General features: G+C 44.7%; 1 protein-coding gene and 1 long non-coding RNA gene across 3 annotated transcripts in view; both read left to right on the top strand.

Moving 5' to 3' along the window:
- Positions 1 to 225: 225 nt before the first annotated feature.
- Positions 226 to 6,672, top strand: LOC125335572. Its single transcript, XR_007207486.1, has 3 exons — positions 226 to 473; positions 1,342 to 1,553; positions 2,139 to 6,672. It is a non-coding gene; the product is annotated as an uncharacterized LOC125335572 (long non-coding RNA).
- A 3,252-nt stretch (positions 6,673 to 9,924) lies between these two features.
- The window catches only part of ZNRF3 (zinc and ring finger 3), a 69,846-nt gene continuing 61,054 nt past the window's right edge, over positions 9,925 to 18,716 (top strand). For both annotated transcript variants that reach the window (XM_048323244.1, XM_048323243.1), the window contains exon 1: positions 9,925 to 10,326. In XM_048323244.1, coding sequence (XP_048179201.1) covers positions 10,087 to 10,326 — 240 coding nt within the window. In that variant the 5' untranslated portion in view covers positions 9,925 to 10,086. The remainder of the gene's footprint in view (positions 10,327 to 18,716) is intronic.

The raw sequence follows: 18,716 nt of genomic DNA, 5'->3' as shown, positions 1-18,716 counted from the left end.
CGCCCGCATTTCTACCATCGTGGCTCTCGCTCATTGGCTGGGAGTCGTGACGTCACGGGAGGCAGAGCCCGTGATTGGCCCGAGGCCGAGAGCAAGGGGGGAAGCGAATTGCATCAGACAAGGGGGCGCTCGGTGGGGCGCTGGCACGCGGCGGGGGGCGGGGCTAGCGGGGGGCGGGGCTTGCGGAGGCCGTGGCTTGCGGAGGCCGTGGCTTGCGGAGGCCGTGAGGGGCCGCCCTGGCTGCCCGGGCCGTGCTCGCCCGCGGTGGCGGTCGCCAAAGTTGAGCAGTGCCGTGAGGAGGCGGTGAACCGGGCCTGGCATGGCGATGTAGCTGAAATCTCTCTCTGGTCTCCTTTCCGGAGCCGGTCTGTCACAAGCAGTCCTAAGCAGAACACAAGTGCCGAGAGTGGAGCTGTAGCAGATGCCATGAGAATGGGCTAAAAACGGGCTAAGAAGACCGTAAAAGCAGTGAGGTTAGTGATTGATGAGCGGAAGTTGCAGGAGATTGGGCAGAAATCCCTCAGGGGTGTCACACCGCTGCCCCCAGCCTGTTCCCGAGGAGCAGCAGTGCTGTGTAAGGAGTGAAGTGAGCATTTCTGTGGTGTCTGACGAAGAAAATCACCCTGCCGCGATGGGTTGGTGTCAGATCTGATAGATCGTGGGTTCAGACAAATAAAAGTTTTGTAGGTAGAAAGCCTCGAAATACTGTGCCCATGGGGGAATGCAGGTGTTCAGCAAGCTCCCAACAGCAGCGCACAGCCATGCAGGGCAGCGAGGGTGTTTGAGCTGCCGACAGCTCCGTGCCTGAAGCTTTCCAAGTTTCCACTTGTGACAGTTGCCAACGACCTGAATAGTTATGAAATGTCGAGACTTTGGCTGCTCACAATTGTTTCTGAAAGCCGTTTGTACATTGATTTTAAATTAGTTGAGATGTTAAACACTAAAGGAAAAACATGAGCTTTAGAAGATCAAAGACACTGGTGTGCTGGTTTGGCATTACTCCAGCGTTGGAGTTCTGCCAGGCTTTCATGATACAGAGAACAAACTGCATTTGTAAGCTTGTGTTTGTTCTTTTCTTATGCACTGCAGCATGACATTGAGCTAAGGCTGAAAGTTCATCTTTCTACTTTGACACCTTTGTGAAAAATATGGCAATTTTTCGATAAGCCTTTTAATCAAAGTGCAAAAAATTGTTTGTTCTGGTCCTGCTAAGCCCCTTAGATGCTGGCCATTGAAAACTATCTGCTTCTCTTTTGTGTGTCTCTTCTGGATTTGGACTCATGTTTCTTCTGTAATTCTAATTCCCAATTTAAAGTGTTACTGTTTTCTACCCAAATGTAGGTTCAGTATTAATAACTGCTTCAGATTTCAGACATCCATTTCAAGTTGCCCTTACCTGCAAGAAAACTGTTGAACAGCTGCCTTGCATTGCTGATTTGTAATATTTACAGCTATACTGGTGAGATCTGATTTATCATGCTACGTTTTGTCATAAAGATCTCCAGATGTCTTGGTATTTTGACTGAAGAAAAACCCTAACTTTCTGTCTGCAGGTGATTTAATTTTCCTATTCAATTTTATATCGAACCAGAGCCCATGTAAAGCACGTTTCCTTTTGCAACAAACACTTGTGATCATGAATAAACCACAGAAGTGCAGGGACATACATGCTAGTAGTGGTGCCTGAGCTGCTTCGCAGCGATGTGTAACCAGACACAGAAGTGGAAGCTGCCCTTGGCACCGGTGGTGCCCATTGTTACTGAACAGAATAAGGACATCCATTAGCATGTCTGGTGTTGGCAGTAGTAGCTAGCAAAAGAAGGGCATGACACCCTGCATTCTAGTCCTGTTGAATAGTTTTAGTAGTACTAAGACTAGCTCTGGTGCCGTTGCTGAGAATATATTTAGGCTCACAAATATTACGTTACTACCATTAGGATACATAAAGAGTTTTATTAAATATATGCTTGAGTCACTGGGTAAAAGAGTGCCAACGAAAAGGCCCATAAAGCTGGTGTTGCACTGTGACACCCTTCCAGAGAGTTTTAATGAAAAGGCTTCAAGTTTAATTCTTATTTCCACTTTTTTTCCCCTTCACTGTTTACACATTCCGGTCTTTGTATTTTTCTTTTTTTCAGTCATTGGATTTAATCCTGTGATCCGTGTGACTCAAGAATGCTTCTCACCCTGCCTTTCACCCCGCTGGGGAGTTCAGCACTACCACCTAGGATGTGCCAATGAGGATACTCTTGGCTGTCCTGCCAGAAACAACATTAGTTCCTGCTAAAATAACTTTATATTCCAGGTGGCCCACCCATCAGAGGAAATAATTTTGTTTAACGAAGGTGGAGAGGCTTTGCTCTTGTGTAATATCAGATACAGAGAAAGAAATGTGTGTTGAATGTTATCTACATATGAAAAAAAGGAGGGAGGTAAAATAGAAGAAGGGGGTGTAGAGAAAAGATTAACTGACAATCATAATCTGAGAGAGAGATTGCTTTGCCAAATGTATGTCTGAAAATACTTGGAAAGTGGCCCGGGCCCCCAAGTTCTTGACAGCAGCTGGAGTGTTCCCATACCTGTATCAATAGCTGATTAAATGAGAAGAGAACCTGTTTTGCACCCTAAAGGTTATTCAAAACCTGTAAAGTATACTCATTTTGCTTATTCTTAAATTTTGTCATTACACACTGGGATTCAGGAGTGCATCTTTCAGAGTTTTAGTGCTCTCAGTCTCAGGGCATATGCAGAATCTGTATCCTCTGGCTACTGCATGGAACTGCCACCCTGCCTGAAGCTCACCTTGGAACTTTTTTGGACAGTTCAGTTCCATTGCCCACATTCAAAGAGGTTGTGCCCTATTCCAGGTTTAATGGTAGCTTAGTAGCAATAAATTTCAATGCAGTACCTCGGAAAAAGGGAGATGGGAATCACACTGCCCGAAGGCCAGTTGTAGATGCATGTGTAGCAACTGATTAACTTGATTTTTAGACAGTGTGAACCTGCATTGTGGCCTTCCTCTGTAGTGACCCCTTTGCATCACAGATTTTTTGGCAACAAAATCATCTCATGTTTCACAGCTTCTAACATTTTGTGTCTGTCATTCCTTTTTTTATTGTTACAGAATACAAGATGGGAGATTTTTCTTAAAATGATAATGATATATTGTCTTTTAAAGAGTGATAACAGTAAATTTGAGATCAAGCAATCTCTATAAAAGGCTCAGAACGTTCCTTGCATCTCCATAGTATCTTTTTTCCTCTGAATTTCACTTGCATTGTAATTCCAATCTGCTTCATTTTTAGACTCCTCTGAAACTCGAGAATTCATTGGTCTCAGGCAAGACCAGAAATTAACAAATGTCTATAATTTTGTAGCAGTTGCAATTTTTTGCCAATTTACTAATTTTTTCAGAAAACTGACATGCTTGTTAAGCAGCAGAGGTGCCAGAGTAGGGACAGCTTCCTAATCCCCCTCACACTGTCACGGAATGCTGATATAAAGGGAAAATCTACCTGCTTACAAGGACATGGCAGTATTTTGAGATAAAGATCTTTTGATTTCATTCGTTCTGTCAGACAGAGAAGCAAATTTCTCTTGCACATTCAGAGCTTGGAGCAAACCACTCATGGGAATTTAAAAGAAGACAAGATATCCACACCACAGTAAACAGAAAGGCTGGCAACCCTGTGCTACCAGTTCTGTAAAAGTGAAATGTTACTGGAAAACTCTGCAAACATTAGTCACGTAAACAGATCTTTATACATAGCCACCGGATGCCCTTGGGAAGGTTTATGCCATCTGCCAGTCCTTGAGAGACTCCAGCTGGGAATCAAACAGTATTGGTCACTTGGCCAGGAAAATGGGCTCAGGCCAGGTAATCTGTTTGATGGGCACCCCTGATGTCTGCAGGAATCTCGCAGGTCAAGAGGAGGTTGTGGGTGTTAGTTGTCATTTGGGCATTGCTTAGTTGTTCTGGCTTCTGCTTCCAAACACCTTGGCCTATCCCCTTCCCACACCATTCCTCAATTCCACTATTGATTCTACTTCCATTGCATGGATTCCCTTTCCCTTTAAAAGGCCTAGCTGCTGGTACCTCTGGTGCTTGGTTGTGGTTTGTCTGACTGTAATGCCTATTTCCATGCGTAGTCCTACTTCAGCTCTTTGGCTTTTCTCTTTCTAGCTTGGTCCCAAGCACAGTGTTCCCCTGCAAAGTTCTCTCATCCTGCTGGCAGAAAAATGTGGACCAGAGAGTTATGCAGATTATGCAGAATTTGGAGGTTCTGGGAGATGCCACAGGAGTTGTGCACAGAGAGGTGTTTGCTCACCTGTGTACACTGATGCATGATGATACATTAGAGGGGTAGTCACAAGCAAAAGAAAAAAGGTAAAGGTCCTACCCTTACTTGAGATGATGCAGCAAGTGCATTGTTGGGGGCAATGCTGCAGAATGTGCTTGGGCAGTACAGGAGAGACTGAACTTGCTGCTGTGCTGTCCCAGGGAACTGACAAGGCAGTTCCCGGTTTTGTGCCAGTGTCTCACATGTTGAGCAAGCGCTCTGAGGAAAACACTTAACTTGAAATCTCACATGCCTACAAGCTCCTGTTCCAGTAAGTTTTTCTGTTTGCACATCCTGGTTCAGCACTGGAACCTCTTCTTGGAAAATACCCAGGGAGGTAAACAACCATGCTTAGGAAAACTTGATGGCTACTTCCTGTTGGCAGAAGCTAGCTCTTCTTTGGAGCAGTGCCAGCGTTTGAAAGGAAAAACCTTTTCTTATTTCTTTGGCATTCCCTAGGCTTTGAAATTCTTTTAGAAGTCCAGAGCCCCTGAGAGTCCTGGAAAGAGTCCTTTCTCATTTTGTAATTTTGAATTCGTTTCCTTATCTTCTTCCATTTGGGTGCCCTTTTGTATGCAGAACCCTGTCTCCAGCTGTCATGTGACCCTGTGTGAAAAGAGGAAATTATCAGGAAATGTCAAGTTAGGAATCAGTTCTGTCTCAGAATAGGTTCAGCACGACCTAAAATGTGTGTGTGGGGGGGAGGGGGGTGTAGTCAGAATCATCCATCTCTTGCTTCCTACATTTTTGGTTTGCTGACTCCTCAGAGGGCACAGGCTAGCAGCTGGTGTTCAGAGAGGGACAAGTCTATTATGCTTTCTTTCTGGTAGCCTCACTGATTTGCTCTGTTAGTGCTGACTTTAATGATAACTCTTATGTAAACAGACAGGGACAGCTAAAGCCCTTTACCTACTAATTAAATAGATCCTATACTAGTAGTTGAATGTGGAAAATGAGTGTTTTAAGGTGATAAATTAAAAGTGCCAGTCAGATCTTGTTACTTAGGTGAGTCCTTAATACAACAGATAACCCAAGATGGAATAGAGTAAATAGTTGCTTAACTCACCATCGCATGAACGAATCCATTGTTAATATAGGAATTCCTTCATTTTAGCCAGTAACATTTTAAGAATGTTTTTTGCTTTTGCTAGTCACAGATGGTGAAATCTGTTTTCTGGCTTTAGCATAGAGTTCTTCCTATTGCAATTAGTATTAGCAGCTGATACATCATACACTTTAACCACGTGCTTCAAATATATTCTGTGATGTTTATATATTGTTCATTTTGTACTATTGCTTGAAGTAGAGCTTCATGAACAGCAACTTTTACCCTATATTTACTCCAGAAACACTAATAACTATGTTGAATTAAATATAGAAGTGTCAATATCTAGGTTGTATATAAATATGATTCTGTAAAATATGCAGAGTGTGTTATTTAGGTATTATTTACATTGGCTGCTTATTCAATATCATGAGTGAAGAAACTGCTAAGCACTGACATTATGAACACATGAAATTAACAGTAATCTAGGATTTAGTGCGACTCTAACTGAAAGTGAGTAGATGTGATACAGAGAAATCTCAGGAACACAAGAGCACAGTGAAAGACATTTCTATGGATGCATTTGAGTGTCTTTCTTGCAGAATGGATACTGAGAATTGTGGAAAATATGGCTCCAAATTTTTTCCAAATCCATTCTGTTCCTGTCAGCCCTTGCAGAGATTTTAGTCGATCAAAAGGCATATATCAATAATTTCCTAAGTTTGTTTCTTAGAATTCTTTTTTCTTCTTTTAGTAACATGATCTGCTGTGCCTGCCTGGTGAGGGCCCTGAAGGAAAGCATCAAGCGTGGCTTGCAACTGTCTTGCAACTCTTATTTGAGCTTATACTGTATATTGGGCAATAGTTTGCAAAAAGAAAAGGCTGCAGTTATCTAAATAAGTGTATTTTCAGTACAATTTACATAATTCAGTTTTACAGACCTGATTCATTATTATTTTTTCCCTTCAGTAGACAATTACATGTACAGAGAGGTGAAGGATTCCCAAATTACTATGTTTCCCCTTCTTACAGATTTAAAAGACTACATATTGTTTAAAACACTGGAAATCCTAACTATTCGAACATTAACTAAAAATTTTGTTCGCAAAAATTTTTTATAATTAAAGTTGTTGTGTCTAGTCAGTTGGTTAAGTTGCTTTGCTTCGATGCTGGTTTACTTGGATGAATTGTGTTTCCAAACCTTAAATATCAAGAGGCAAAGCCACAGTTGCACGACATTTTTTTCTTACTAAAAATATCCACTGACTTCTCTTTTTGGTCTTTAATTAAGCCAACAAGTTACAATGGTTTGTTACTTTAATTTAGAATAATTGACGATAATGACGAAAGCATCATTTTCATAAATATTAAAAAAAAAAAAAAAAAAAAGTTGTCCATTACAACTTTCTGTTATAACTGCAACGGCAAAGTTTGCCTGCGTGAAGATGCAGGGCTGTGGGAGATAGCTGTAAGGCATCTCCTGATGGCAGGGATGTCAGAGACATCTCCAGCCCAGCTCCGGCTCCGCAGGCGCCCCGGACGCGCCCTGCAGCCCCGGGCGGGCCTCGGGGGACACCTGCTGGTGGCCGTGCCGCAGTGCAGCCGGCCCCTCCCCGGCCAGCCTCCGGCCGCCCCTTGGACCGGCGTGAGGAGCTGCTGGTGCTCCTTCAGAGTGAGAACTCGTCAAGCACTCGGGTGTGTCCGAGTAATGCTTTAAGTCAGTCCTAAAACAGAATTGCTGTGCAATTCTGTCTCAGAGAAAAAGGGCAGGCATGTACATGTCCTTGAATTTACTGGAAAAAGGACAGCACTTGTTCCTATTGCTTATTAAGAGGTACACCAATATCATTTACTTATGAAATAAGCTCTGCAGAGCACGGTGTTAAAACATGTAGGGAATGTGGGCAGTAGTCCGAGTTATCAGTTCCTGAAAACACCTGGACAGGCATATGTGGGTATGTGAATGAGACAACCAACTCTCTTTATCCTTCCTGTAGACAGCTGCTCTGAGGAGATTGTTTTGGGCTTTTTCTATAATGTTCATCACAGTATTATGTGCGTACTTCACTAACTTTGTTTTCTCTTGAGCAGAGGGAGAAGGGTTCTATAATAGCCATTTCTTTGCAAGGGGAATGAGATGTAGGAAGTTCAGTGTCAAAAGCATCCTCTAGTGTTGATTGCCTGCTTCTGAGATAGAATTACAGAATTGTTTATGTTGGAAAAGATCTGTAAGACAATTGACTCCAACCATTCCCCCAGCATTGCTAAACCACTAAACCATGTCCCGAAGTGCCACATTCACACATCTTTTAAATCCCCCAGGGGGTGGTGACTCCACCTCTATCCATGGCAGCCTGTTCCAATGCTTGACAACCCTTTCCCTGCAGAAATTCTCCCTAATATCCAATCTAAGCCTCCCCTGGTGAAACCTGAGGTTTTTTCCTCTGGTTCTGTCACTTGTTAACTTGAAAGAAGAGACTGAGTGCCTAGAGAATGCTTTCTCAGACCATTTGGCATTGCACATAATTTAGTTAGGCTCAAATCACAGCTCTCACTGTCCTCAGCTGTAGTTATAAATGCTCGAGACTTCTGTATTCAGACCCTGGGCCTCAGTTTGTTATTCAGGGGGAAAAAAAAGAAAACATATCTGAAGTATTATGGCATAACTGAATTGTGAACTGTATGCTGCCAGCTGGGCAGGATGCCAATTAGAAATATTTGATGCTTTAATGATAGACAGTCCATTCTCTTCCTGTAACTTCCTGCTTGGATTTCTGCCCAAGTCGAGGGAACTTGGTGACCTGAGACCTAGTGCCTCATGTCGCTCTCAGTATTTGACTGTGAGGCTGCTTCAAGGCAATTTTGTTGTGTTTGTAGTCCAAGTGGAGTGGATCAGATCTTCAGCAACTCTTATTTTAGGCGTAGGATGCTGTCCACTTGGTATATAGAGCCCCATTTACATATTTTTCCAGAGGTAGTTTCCAGACAGTTTAAGCTGTTCCTATGTTGATTGTGATGTAGGAGACCATGTGTTGACTAAGCATCAGCCATTTGCCTCATAGGTGAAGGAAAATCAAGTAGAGGTAGTTTGCACTAAGGGATTAAAATGCTTCTGTTTAGGACACTAGATGCCATGCATTTCTGAAATCATACTGAAACATACCTAAAATCTAAAATTTCCACATGTTAACCACATCTAAGTTTGCATAGTGCACCACAGTGATGTCCCTTCCAGCTCCCTTTCTAAGCATGCAATAGTTTTGTGGCCTTTGCTCCACTGTACCATAGTCTTAGGTGGGTATTTTGTGTCTTACTGTAAGAGCCCAGAGTGTATGGTCCTGTGATCCCTTCTTGACCCTTTGCCACTGAAGAAATCTTTCATGATTTGATATGCTAACATTGCTCACTGTGTCATGCTCAGGATACCACTACCTGGTCTTCCCCTATAACAAAGTATATTTAAGAAAAGATCTGGCCATTTGTAGACTATGGTACTATTTCTTGTCAGTGAGTTAGGGCTGGGCTTTGTTTCCAAACATTGTGTTTCATAGCCAACAAGGGATCTTGGATCAGTTTGTCTCAATCCTCCTTGTCACTGGGTTATACTTTTAGGCTGCGTAACATCATGTATGTATTAATGAGTTCCATGACTTGGCTGTACATACTTCTGACGGGAAAATGTGTAATTGGCTGACATCCAGTACTTCTGCGAGACTGAAACAAAAATCATTACCAACAAATTTTCCCCCCATCATTGATGGAGGTTTTGTAGACTTGCACTTGCACCCAAGCCAAAGAGCCCAGGTAACTCAGCCTCCCCTAACTGAATTTCAGGAGACTGGAATCAGGGGGCCGATTAGCCAGTCCTGCCCTAGACACAAACGAGAATCCCGCTGGCTGCCGGCTGCAAATAGTTGGCACATCCGTCCCTCGGCGCAGCGGTGCCTCTCCAGAGGATAGGTGCCCGTGGTACGTGTGTTGACAGAGCACTGCTCCGCCCGCCGGGGCACGTCCACCCGGTCTGTGCCACCGGCGGGGCTGCACCGCGCAGCCACCGCACTCGGGATCCGTCCCTAACCCACCCGAGCATGGCCGGCGGCCCCGAGCCGCGGTAGTGCCGGGAAGCGGCCCGGCCGACCCGCTACAGACCCCGGCCCGCAGCCCGCGGCTGGGCAACGCGGGAGCCCCGGCACCGGCGGGCAGCAGCCTGGCGGACGCGGGCCCGGGCGCTTGCCACAGGTCGCCGGGGCTGCCCTTCGCCTCCCGGCCCTGCAGGCCCGGCCGCGTGGGAAGCTGATCCCGGCAGGGCCTTCCCGAGTGCCGCTCGCTCTCAGACCCATGCGGGGCCGGGTGGGTCCGGGCCGGACCGCCGGCAGCCACGGGAACCGCTCGGCTCGGCCGGGCCCGGCGGGGCTGCGGGTGGTGTGTGCACGGCGGGAGGGACTGAGCGGGTCAGCGCGGCGCGGAGGGCGGGGATAACCCCGTGGTGGCCGTCACGTGGAGCAGATGAAAGGGAAGCGGCTTGGCAGGGCGGAGAGGAGCCGGGGCGAGGGAAGGGGAGCGCGGCAGCGAGGAGCGGGGCGCAGCGCGGCGGGAGGGCCGCTGCCATGGGACGCTGACCGGCCCGGGACCCCGGCCCCGGAGCTGGAGCCGCTCGGGAGAGATGCGCGGCGGCGGGGCGCCGCTTCCTCCCGCCGCGCGATGAGGGGCTGCGGGGCCGGCGCGGGGCTGCCCGTGCCGCCGCTGCCGCCGCCTCTGTTGCTGCTCGGGGTGCTGCTGGCCGCGGCGCCGGGCGCGGCGCTGGGCAAGGAGACGGCGTTTGTGGAGGTGGTGCTCTTCGAGTCCAGCCCCAGCGGCGACTACACCACCTACACCACGGGGCTGCAGGGCCGCTTCTCCCGCGCGGGGGCCACGCTGAGCGCCGAAGGCGAGATCGTGCAGGTGAGCGCGGCCGGGGGGCGCCGCCTGCCCCAAGATGGCTCCGCGGGCCCGGCACCTGCGGCACAAAGCGGGGCCGGGCCCCGCCGCCCCACGTGCGCCGCGCGGCCCGGGGACGCGGTGACAGATGCGCGCCCGCGCACAAAGGCCCAGCGCCGGCCTCACCTCGCCGGGCCGCCTCGTTTTGACAGCCGGGCGCGCGGCGCGGTCTCTGCGCGGCGGCAGCGGGCGGAGCCGAGGGCCGCCTCACACGCGCGGCGGGCTCCGCTCCGCTCCGCTCCGCTCCGCTCTGCTCGCCCCTCCGCTGGGCGCGGGGCCGGCGGGCGGGCGGGCGGGCGGAGGCGGGGCCCCGCCGGGCGGCCCCTGCCGGTCCCGGAGCTGCCGGCGGTGCGCGGCCGGAGCTGTGCGGGGCTGCTCCGCTTTGGGGGCGGCCGGGCCCGCACTGAAAGTGCCGCGGCAGCAGTGGGTGCTGCGCCCTCGGGCTGTGCCGGTCGCTGCCCGCTCCGCGCCCGGCGGCGCACGGAGCTGCGCGGAGCTGGACCCGATAGTGCTGCGCTTGGGGCTCCCCCGGAGCCGGGCTTCCACCGCGTCACATTTCGTACAGAGCTATGCTTGACTTTCTCACCAGAGTAATGGTTCTTGTCTTTGACCGAACGCTACTATCCTTTACTCTTATTGGAACTCTTGAAGTGCTCATCTAATTCCTTTGTAGTCGCTTGTAATTGCCGTCTTTATTTTTTTCCCCCCTTTGGCTAAGTAGAGAAAAATTACTTGAATGATGTTCTAGTAAGTTTGACTGTTAAGCAAGTGCCAATAGCAATCTTTATTTCTCTTTAACAGCTGTGGGGTTTGTTTGCGTTCCATATATGTACACATACACACACACACAAATATACATATAAAATTTAAAAGAAACTAAGCAATTAAGTTCTAAAAACAACTGTTAAAGCTCTACAAACGCAAATACATTACTATCAAAATAACTTTTTTTTTTACAGTAGAGAATACTGATTATGAATGCTTAATATTTCACAACAGTTTCAGCTGGGAGGATTTCTTATAAAAGTTCTTTTGAAGGTAGAAGAGTTGTGAGGACAAATTGCTGATGTAAGGTAATTTTTCAGAGAAAAGAGGGATGGACCAATGAAGTTATAATTATGACATTTAGAAGAGGTGGTGCTAGTAGGGGCTGGAACAGACATGGACATCTTTTAACCTTCTAGTGCTTTTTCGTTTTAAGACTTAATAGTGTCTTTGGGGCCAGCAGGAGACTTTAAAGGTTCCTTTTGTGTCACGTGTTAGTATTAAAAACAGAATATAGGCCATTTACTGAGGTCATACTTTCTTGGTGACTGTAAGTAAAAGCAGAGAAAAAATAAACTGTTCTGTTAAGACTCAGATTTGCACAACTTGAAACAAGTTGTATTAAACAGACTTTTTCAGGCCTTATTGTTTGTAACATCACCTGTCTGCTTCCTCTTTGTGCCTGAACAGACAGCACCCCAGATAGCAAAGAATACTGTGAGAACCACGTGATGTGGCAAATCTGTTACAGTCATTTGTCACTCAAAAATTGATTTGCTTATTCATCTGGATGCATGCTAGATAACATACATCATGGACAGGTTTGGGGTTGTTTTTTTTTTTGCTGTTTCATGAGCTGTGTGCTGCTGTTTTTTTCAAAGGAGAGAACCTGGCAGATACTGTTCCAGAGCATCTAGACTGAATGCTATCAGTTGTGTTTTCACTGTCAAGGTTTTAGATTGCATATAACATCCCTTGTCAGTGCCCTGCTTCCTCTATCTCATCCTGAAAGTGAGTTTATCAGAGCCAAAATTGATAAAGATTTTTCACAGTATTGTCTTGCCTCCCTTTTTTCAGCTAGGCTGTGTTTTTGTAGAACATTATGAATCTGCTGTTCTGGATCATTGTTTAAAGTTCACTGTGAGGCTTAGAAAACTCTCATGAAGCTGTTGCCACTCAGAACCTTTCAGCAGCAGCTAGTTGTACATCAGTCACAGTACATCTTGGCCCCAGCCCCTTTGTCAGTGCACACAGCTCTTTCAAGAATAAGATGCATTTTTCTTTAAAATGAAATATTAGAAATTCTTGAAAATCAGGCACACATTAAAGAATGGATCAAAGGAATTGTGGTTTTGGGACTACACAAAGACTTACTTTTGTTTATGTTAATAGCATCAATTACTCATTGGTCTTGAAAGTCTGAACAAAAAAACCCCAACCTTAAGAAACAATGCACTTTCAGCTTTTGATAGGTCATACATCCACTCCTAAACTGGTTATTGGTCAGATTCCTATCCACTAGTGGTGTGCTATTACATTGTTTCTCATGTTATTGTGAATGAATCTTATTAGGGTCAAGTGTCTACCCAGAATAACTCTTCAGAGAGATGAAATGTTCATATGTCTTCTTTCATGTGGCCACAGTTTGTATTCAGCAAACTCATCCTTATGTTGCTGTGTCAGCTGGTCCTTAAACTGCTCGAAAGTCTAACCATTTTGGTGGTATCTGGCATACTGGAATATTCCATGTTTCTGGGGGCAGTATACTGGCCATTGATATGGTCTAGAGATTGGAAGTTGCAGATGTTTGGTTTGAGAGTGACTGTGAAAACCAGACTTTGTTGAAACCTCTAAAATGATATATTGCTTTAAAACAAATTATGACTGGAGAACTCCTCATGGTTGAAACTTCTCGTACCACTCAGGGCAAAAGTTCAGATGTAGTCTTGTCTCAAACTCAGTCTTACATGGCCACAGACTGACAGTGCTCGGACAGTAAAAATCCCTGATTTGACTAGCAGTGGCTTTATTGCTCAGAGTGAGATTATGTGTCTCAATTCTACTTGAAACTGGCAAGATCCTGTCCCTGTTGTGTTCAGCTTGATAGCTAAGGTGTGGAGCATCTAATGTCGTGTTTCTTATAAATTTGTGGTTGTAATGGAACTGCTCAGGTGAGGTGCTTGGGAAAGAGGATCGAATTTAATGCTTGCCTTAGATTGCATTAAAAACAGTGATGTATCAAAAAATTTTATATGATACGCATTCATCATTGTCAGTTTTCTCTCCGTCTTTCTTTTTTTCGTACTCCTTCCTTAAATGTACTGCTGAATACAGTAATGTGGGTGTATATAGATACAATTTTGGAGAGAAGCAGCGTGGAGGAGAGATTTGAGAATATTATGCATGGTTTTTCTTGTGCAACATAAGTTTGTGTTTTGGTTGGTTTGTTTCTGCTTGAAAGCCTCAGCAGGGAAATGATGAACTTTATGTAGCCATTGAACTGGAGCAGTTTGTAGATGATGTAATAATCTCCACTTGCATGTATTTTTTGTGCTTAAAAGGTAACAGTCTGGGGAGAACAAGCATAACTCAGTGCTTTAAACTCCAGGAAGAAAACAAGTGGGACACTTCCCAACTTCTTGCATGACACTTCCTAGTAGCAAATTATTGCCCATCCTTCTCTTGTAGAAGGTGGGGAGGCTTCACACTGGAGTGCAAGACAGTGTCTTGTGTGTTCCTTCTTTCTGTCTCCTTCCCACCCCTTATTTACTTCAACGGCTTGGAATCTTTCCTCTGTTTTCTCAAAATGCAAAAGTTAACTAAAGGTTGCAAACTGCACTCTGAAGCATTGGCAGACTTTTTAATGGTGTTGAAAGGAGTGGCTCGAAATAACTGTGCAGATACATAGATGTCTAGCCATGATCAGAGGAGGCGAGTCAAGAGAATGTTTGCGTCCTTTGAGAGTGGAAAACAAAAATACGTATTTTTGGGGTTTTTTTTTGGTTGTTGTTTTGTGATCATGCAGGTTAAGTTTCTTCTTGCTGAGTGCCTGAAGGCCATTCAAAATGAGGAAGTGGAATTATTTGTGGCTTTGAGTCACTGTCTTATTGAATGTTTTCTTTGCTAGTTATCCTCTTAAAATATGAAGACGCCTGGGATTGGGTTTGCGTTAGTTTCCGTACCTTAACTGTAAATCTGTGGCGTGCAGTAATGATCCTGAGGACATCAGGCACAATACATTTATCTGGGCTTCAGGTTTGCTTTGTCCTCGTGTCCTTAAAGGAAGCATAATTTGCTTTCAAAATAAGAGATGACTTAGTCAAAGACTTGCATAGTTGTTCTACCTGGACAGCCTTTGTAGAGTATAAGGCACAGGCAGCTTTGCTCGCAGCAGAGGTCTTGTCTTGGGCTTGATCTCAGGACAGATTAGTCGAGCTGTTTCATAGTTTTATCCCTCCCTCTGTCCTTTTTTAAAAAAAAAGTTTCAATCATGCTTTATCCTGTTGTGTCCTGTGATGTGTGGGGAGGTACCCGGCGGGAGTTGAAAACAGCCCATTAAGGTGTTCTGTTTAAGCCTTTATCCTCTTGCACTGTTTCTTGTTGACACTGAATGCTGTCCTCACACCCTGAGCTCCAGCCCAGTCACATCATTGCTGGCTTATTTCACAAGGAGTTGCCTGTTCTTACTGGCTTCTAGCTGCAAGGTTGTAAATAAGGATGCTTGGTTTTTATTAATTCTTCAACATGGCAATATCCAAGATATCTCTTAGAATGGTGGTGAAAAGACATGGGAGGGGGCTAATCCAAAGATGAGGTACAAAATTCAGTGACGAGTTACTGGTTCTGGAGGAAGCTCCAGTGTCTGTGGTATTTGCACACAGCTGCAGCAATACCAGAATCCTTCTACCAGAACCTTGTTGCAAGACTAAGGCAGTCCCTTGAGGAACAGGTGGGAGGCACAGTGTAAGAAAATGAGGTAAAAGATATTAAAATATGGAGAAGGTACAGTGGAAAGAGCAAAAAATGCTAATGTGACCCATTTAGAGGAAGAAGACTAAAGTAGGTTAAGTAAGTAAATAAAAGCAGAAAGCTCACAACACTGGCTCAATATGCAGACCAACCAGTGCAATTTCTGTACTTCCAAGTAAAGGTAGGGAATCAGGTGGGTAAAATAGTTTGTGGGAGTTCAGGTAACTTTTCTGCATATGTCCATATGTTTAGTTAGACTTCCTCACAGACGCTGAAGGTCCGTACTGTTGAAAACTTTGCCTTTGGTGGCAAGATGCTGACAACTTCCTTTTCCATGTGCTCCTCTTGCTTCTTTGGGGGGTGGAAGTAGGAAAAAATCCCAGAGAGGAGTGGTGCTTAAAAATTGTTAAACACGGATCCATTTGGAGAATTTTTTTCATTTATATATATTTATTTATGTTTAGACTGGATCTATGTGACTACAGTGGTTTATATATAATTACAGCCTACTTCACAGTGTTACCAGCAGTTGTGGCCAGCCATGCCCCAAGGGTGGAACTGGCATACACTCCCCCTGAGCACCTCGCTGGTCCTCTTACTGGACAGGACAGCTTTTTCTTCAGTGCTTTGCCTAGTGCAGGGCTTCTGAAATGGCACCAGGGTGAAGTGTGTAGAGGACATAATTCAGTGTGACAAACGTTAAAGGGGAAGAACCTCGGGCAGCTCTGCTGCAAGCAGATCTTATAGGAAAGTCTTGAGTAGTTGTATAAAACCATTGATTAGCATACATAGTAATTTTCTTCCAGTTTATACCGTCTTGTGGTGGAGTGTGTATTTAAAAAGGCTCCCTTTTTTTATTACAGTCTTCTAGTTCTTGTTTTGGAATTGCAAAGTGAGGCCCTTCTGAACCAAAATAACTTTCAGAAACAGTTTTTCAAAGTATGAATGCTTTCAGGAGGCCAGCATTGGATTGGTTAAGGAAAGATAAGGTCTGGATGCAGTAATCTGCTCTATGTTCTACCCAGTTATGTAAGTGGTACATGTATTTGCATTAATACACTTACTACATTGGAAGTGCTCAATTTAGGAGGTATTAACTGGTACATACTATCTCTTGTTTTGGGCATCTGCCCTTCAGTGTTCGAATATGTTCAAACCAGAGTGTGTGCCTACACATGAAAACAGAATGAATGCACGTTGAGTGCTTAGCCTTATTCCTCGTTTCCTGGCTTAAAAGGAGGGCCCTTCACACTCACAGAGATCAGCAAAGGAAAAATAGATGGTTTTTAAACAAAGACGTGGTTTGAAGCTGTTAAAACAGCAACAGAAGATGCATGTTAAGGAAAAAAGTAATTCTGTTTTCCACAGTTTTCTCAACTGCTTGGCACAAACCACAGGTGACCAGGGAGGTGTGATCTTGCGGATACCCAATAGAGACTCCCAAAAATTGCACTTCACTGCACTCATCCCATTGGTGAAGCTGTGCTTACAGTAGGTTTGAGTAGTAGTGCTCAGGAAAACAGGCCTCTGGTGACTTAGGGTGTCCTCTTCACAGTGGCAGACTGCTTTCATTCATTTTTTTGAATTTCCTTTTCATGCTGCTTAGAGACTTTCGTTGTTGCACTTGGCTTTAAGATGAAGAGCCAGTTTACAAAGGTTGATTAGGTGCCTGTTATGTTCCAGACACAAGTACAACCCTAAATATGCAGCTTAATATATGCAGACTCTCTAGGCTTCCCAGACACATGTTACTCTGTGCATTAATGTGAGGATTTTAGTTGTTTTCTAAAGCTGATGGCCAGCTTAAGCTTTCTGTTGGTTTCCTTGAGCTTAAGCTGCTTCATTATTTTGCATAATTTTCAGTAGTAAAGCAAATGGAAGAATCAGTGAGGAGGTGACTGGCCTGAGAAGAACTAAGGGGCATATTTTAGAGTCTGCAGTCATGGTTTGAGTACAACTGTTCAATTAGCTGTACAGGCATGCATGTTGCAAGTATGTGCCTCCTACTGTGAATTTATTGCATGTGCTTGGTAAGCAACTTTCAAATACTTCTGATTGTAGTGTTTGAAAAATTGCTTTTAATTCAGAAAAGAGCCTACTTTGTGCCAAGATCTGTTTTCCTACTTTGAGGCTTTTGATGCTTGCCTGCTTTAAAAAAATGCAGACAATAAAAAGTGTTTTAAGTGTGGCTGCGAAAAATCCTTCTCTACTTCTCGGTTTATCCATTCTGCTCTGCCTCTCCTCCCCCAAGCAGAAGAGGCTCAAACCAAACTTGCTGTTGAGTTCACCTTTGGAACTGCAGGTTTTGAGCTTTTAAACTGTCCACTTTGATGACACATTAAGAAATGTACATGTGAAAGACTGAGTTGGAAATGCAGAGGGTATTCTGTTTGGTTTTTTAACAGTGATGGGTCAGTTTCACAATTCTGTAGTTTATGGACAAGAACCTCTTTTAAAGGCTGTGGAGTTCTTTAAATTTTATTTTCTTTTACTCACAGATACTGCCCTTGAAGATTTATAGACTTCTTGTTTGGGCCTGGCTAAATGGTGGCCCTCGCAATTGATTGAGCCTTGATTGGTTTTATGCTAATAACAACAGCAACAATAATAATACCTGTATCTCATAGATAAAGCATCAATATTATATATGCAGCATGTCAGTTGTGTGCACTAGTGCTTTCTGTCCCTGTTGCATGAGGTTTTACCTATCCTTGCTAGCTTTGGTGGTAAGGATGGAGGTTAGGATATGCAATGTAGCAGTTGCTGTCCTTTTCTTAGGTGCACTGGGTTTTCTCCTTTTTTCCTAAAGGGTGTGTGTGATATAACAGGGAAAGGTATTGGTTATCATTGCAGTATTGTATTTTAATAGAGTCCAGCATACTTTGTCATACCCAATTGGTATTTATTTAGAAGCCTTTTAGAGCAGATGTTGTCTTGTCTGCTGTGAGGATGAAGAGTAGATGAACACTTTAGGTCTGGATGCCAAGCTGGCAGATATCCTGGATGATGTGTAGCAGGGCTGGGAGCAAGAAATGTACTCTTGAAACAGTGCCAAGAGATGCTGCTGAGTTCAGTATTTAAGAGGAGCCAAAGTCTGGAGACCTCTTTTTGCTCAGAGACAAGGTATCCCCAGTCTGGTAGCCAGCAGTGTTTTGCCTCCTTAAAAGATACTATCTATAAGATACTATAGTATCCCAAAACTGTATCTGAAGAAAAGACTATGTGGACTAATTAATGCAAAAGAACTTCCAAGGTAGGATCATATTTTGGTTTTCCACTGTTTTATTTGAGAAAGCTACTCTGCCAGAGTTCCCCCTGCCCCCATTCATAACTGTCAGGGATAATCTTTTTGGGTTTGGATACTGGGAACTGACAGTTTTTTCTACAGTGAAGTAACGGTTGTAGTTGCAAATTGGGATAAGTTTCTCACACCAGAGTTAAATCTCCTCAAATAACAAAAGCCAAATGAAGTGGTCTGCTCTCCTGTTGTCTACCACCCTTGGTTATCTTCAGGCAGCTGTGAGAAGGTGATTTGAAATCTTTCTGGACAGCTTTAGTATTAAACATAGATCCCTGATGTGGAATAGTCAGCCAAAATGTATGCACACATCTATGTGTGA

This window comes from Corvus hawaiiensis, chromosome 18 (genome assembly GCF_020740725.1).
Source record: "Corvus hawaiiensis isolate bCorHaw1 chromosome 18, bCorHaw1.pri.cur, whole genome shotgun sequence".
NCBI classification, from domain to species: Eukaryota; Metazoa; Chordata; class Aves; order Passeriformes; family Corvidae; genus Corvus; species Corvus hawaiiensis.
This window is presented reverse-complemented; position numbering and strand designations above follow the sequence as displayed.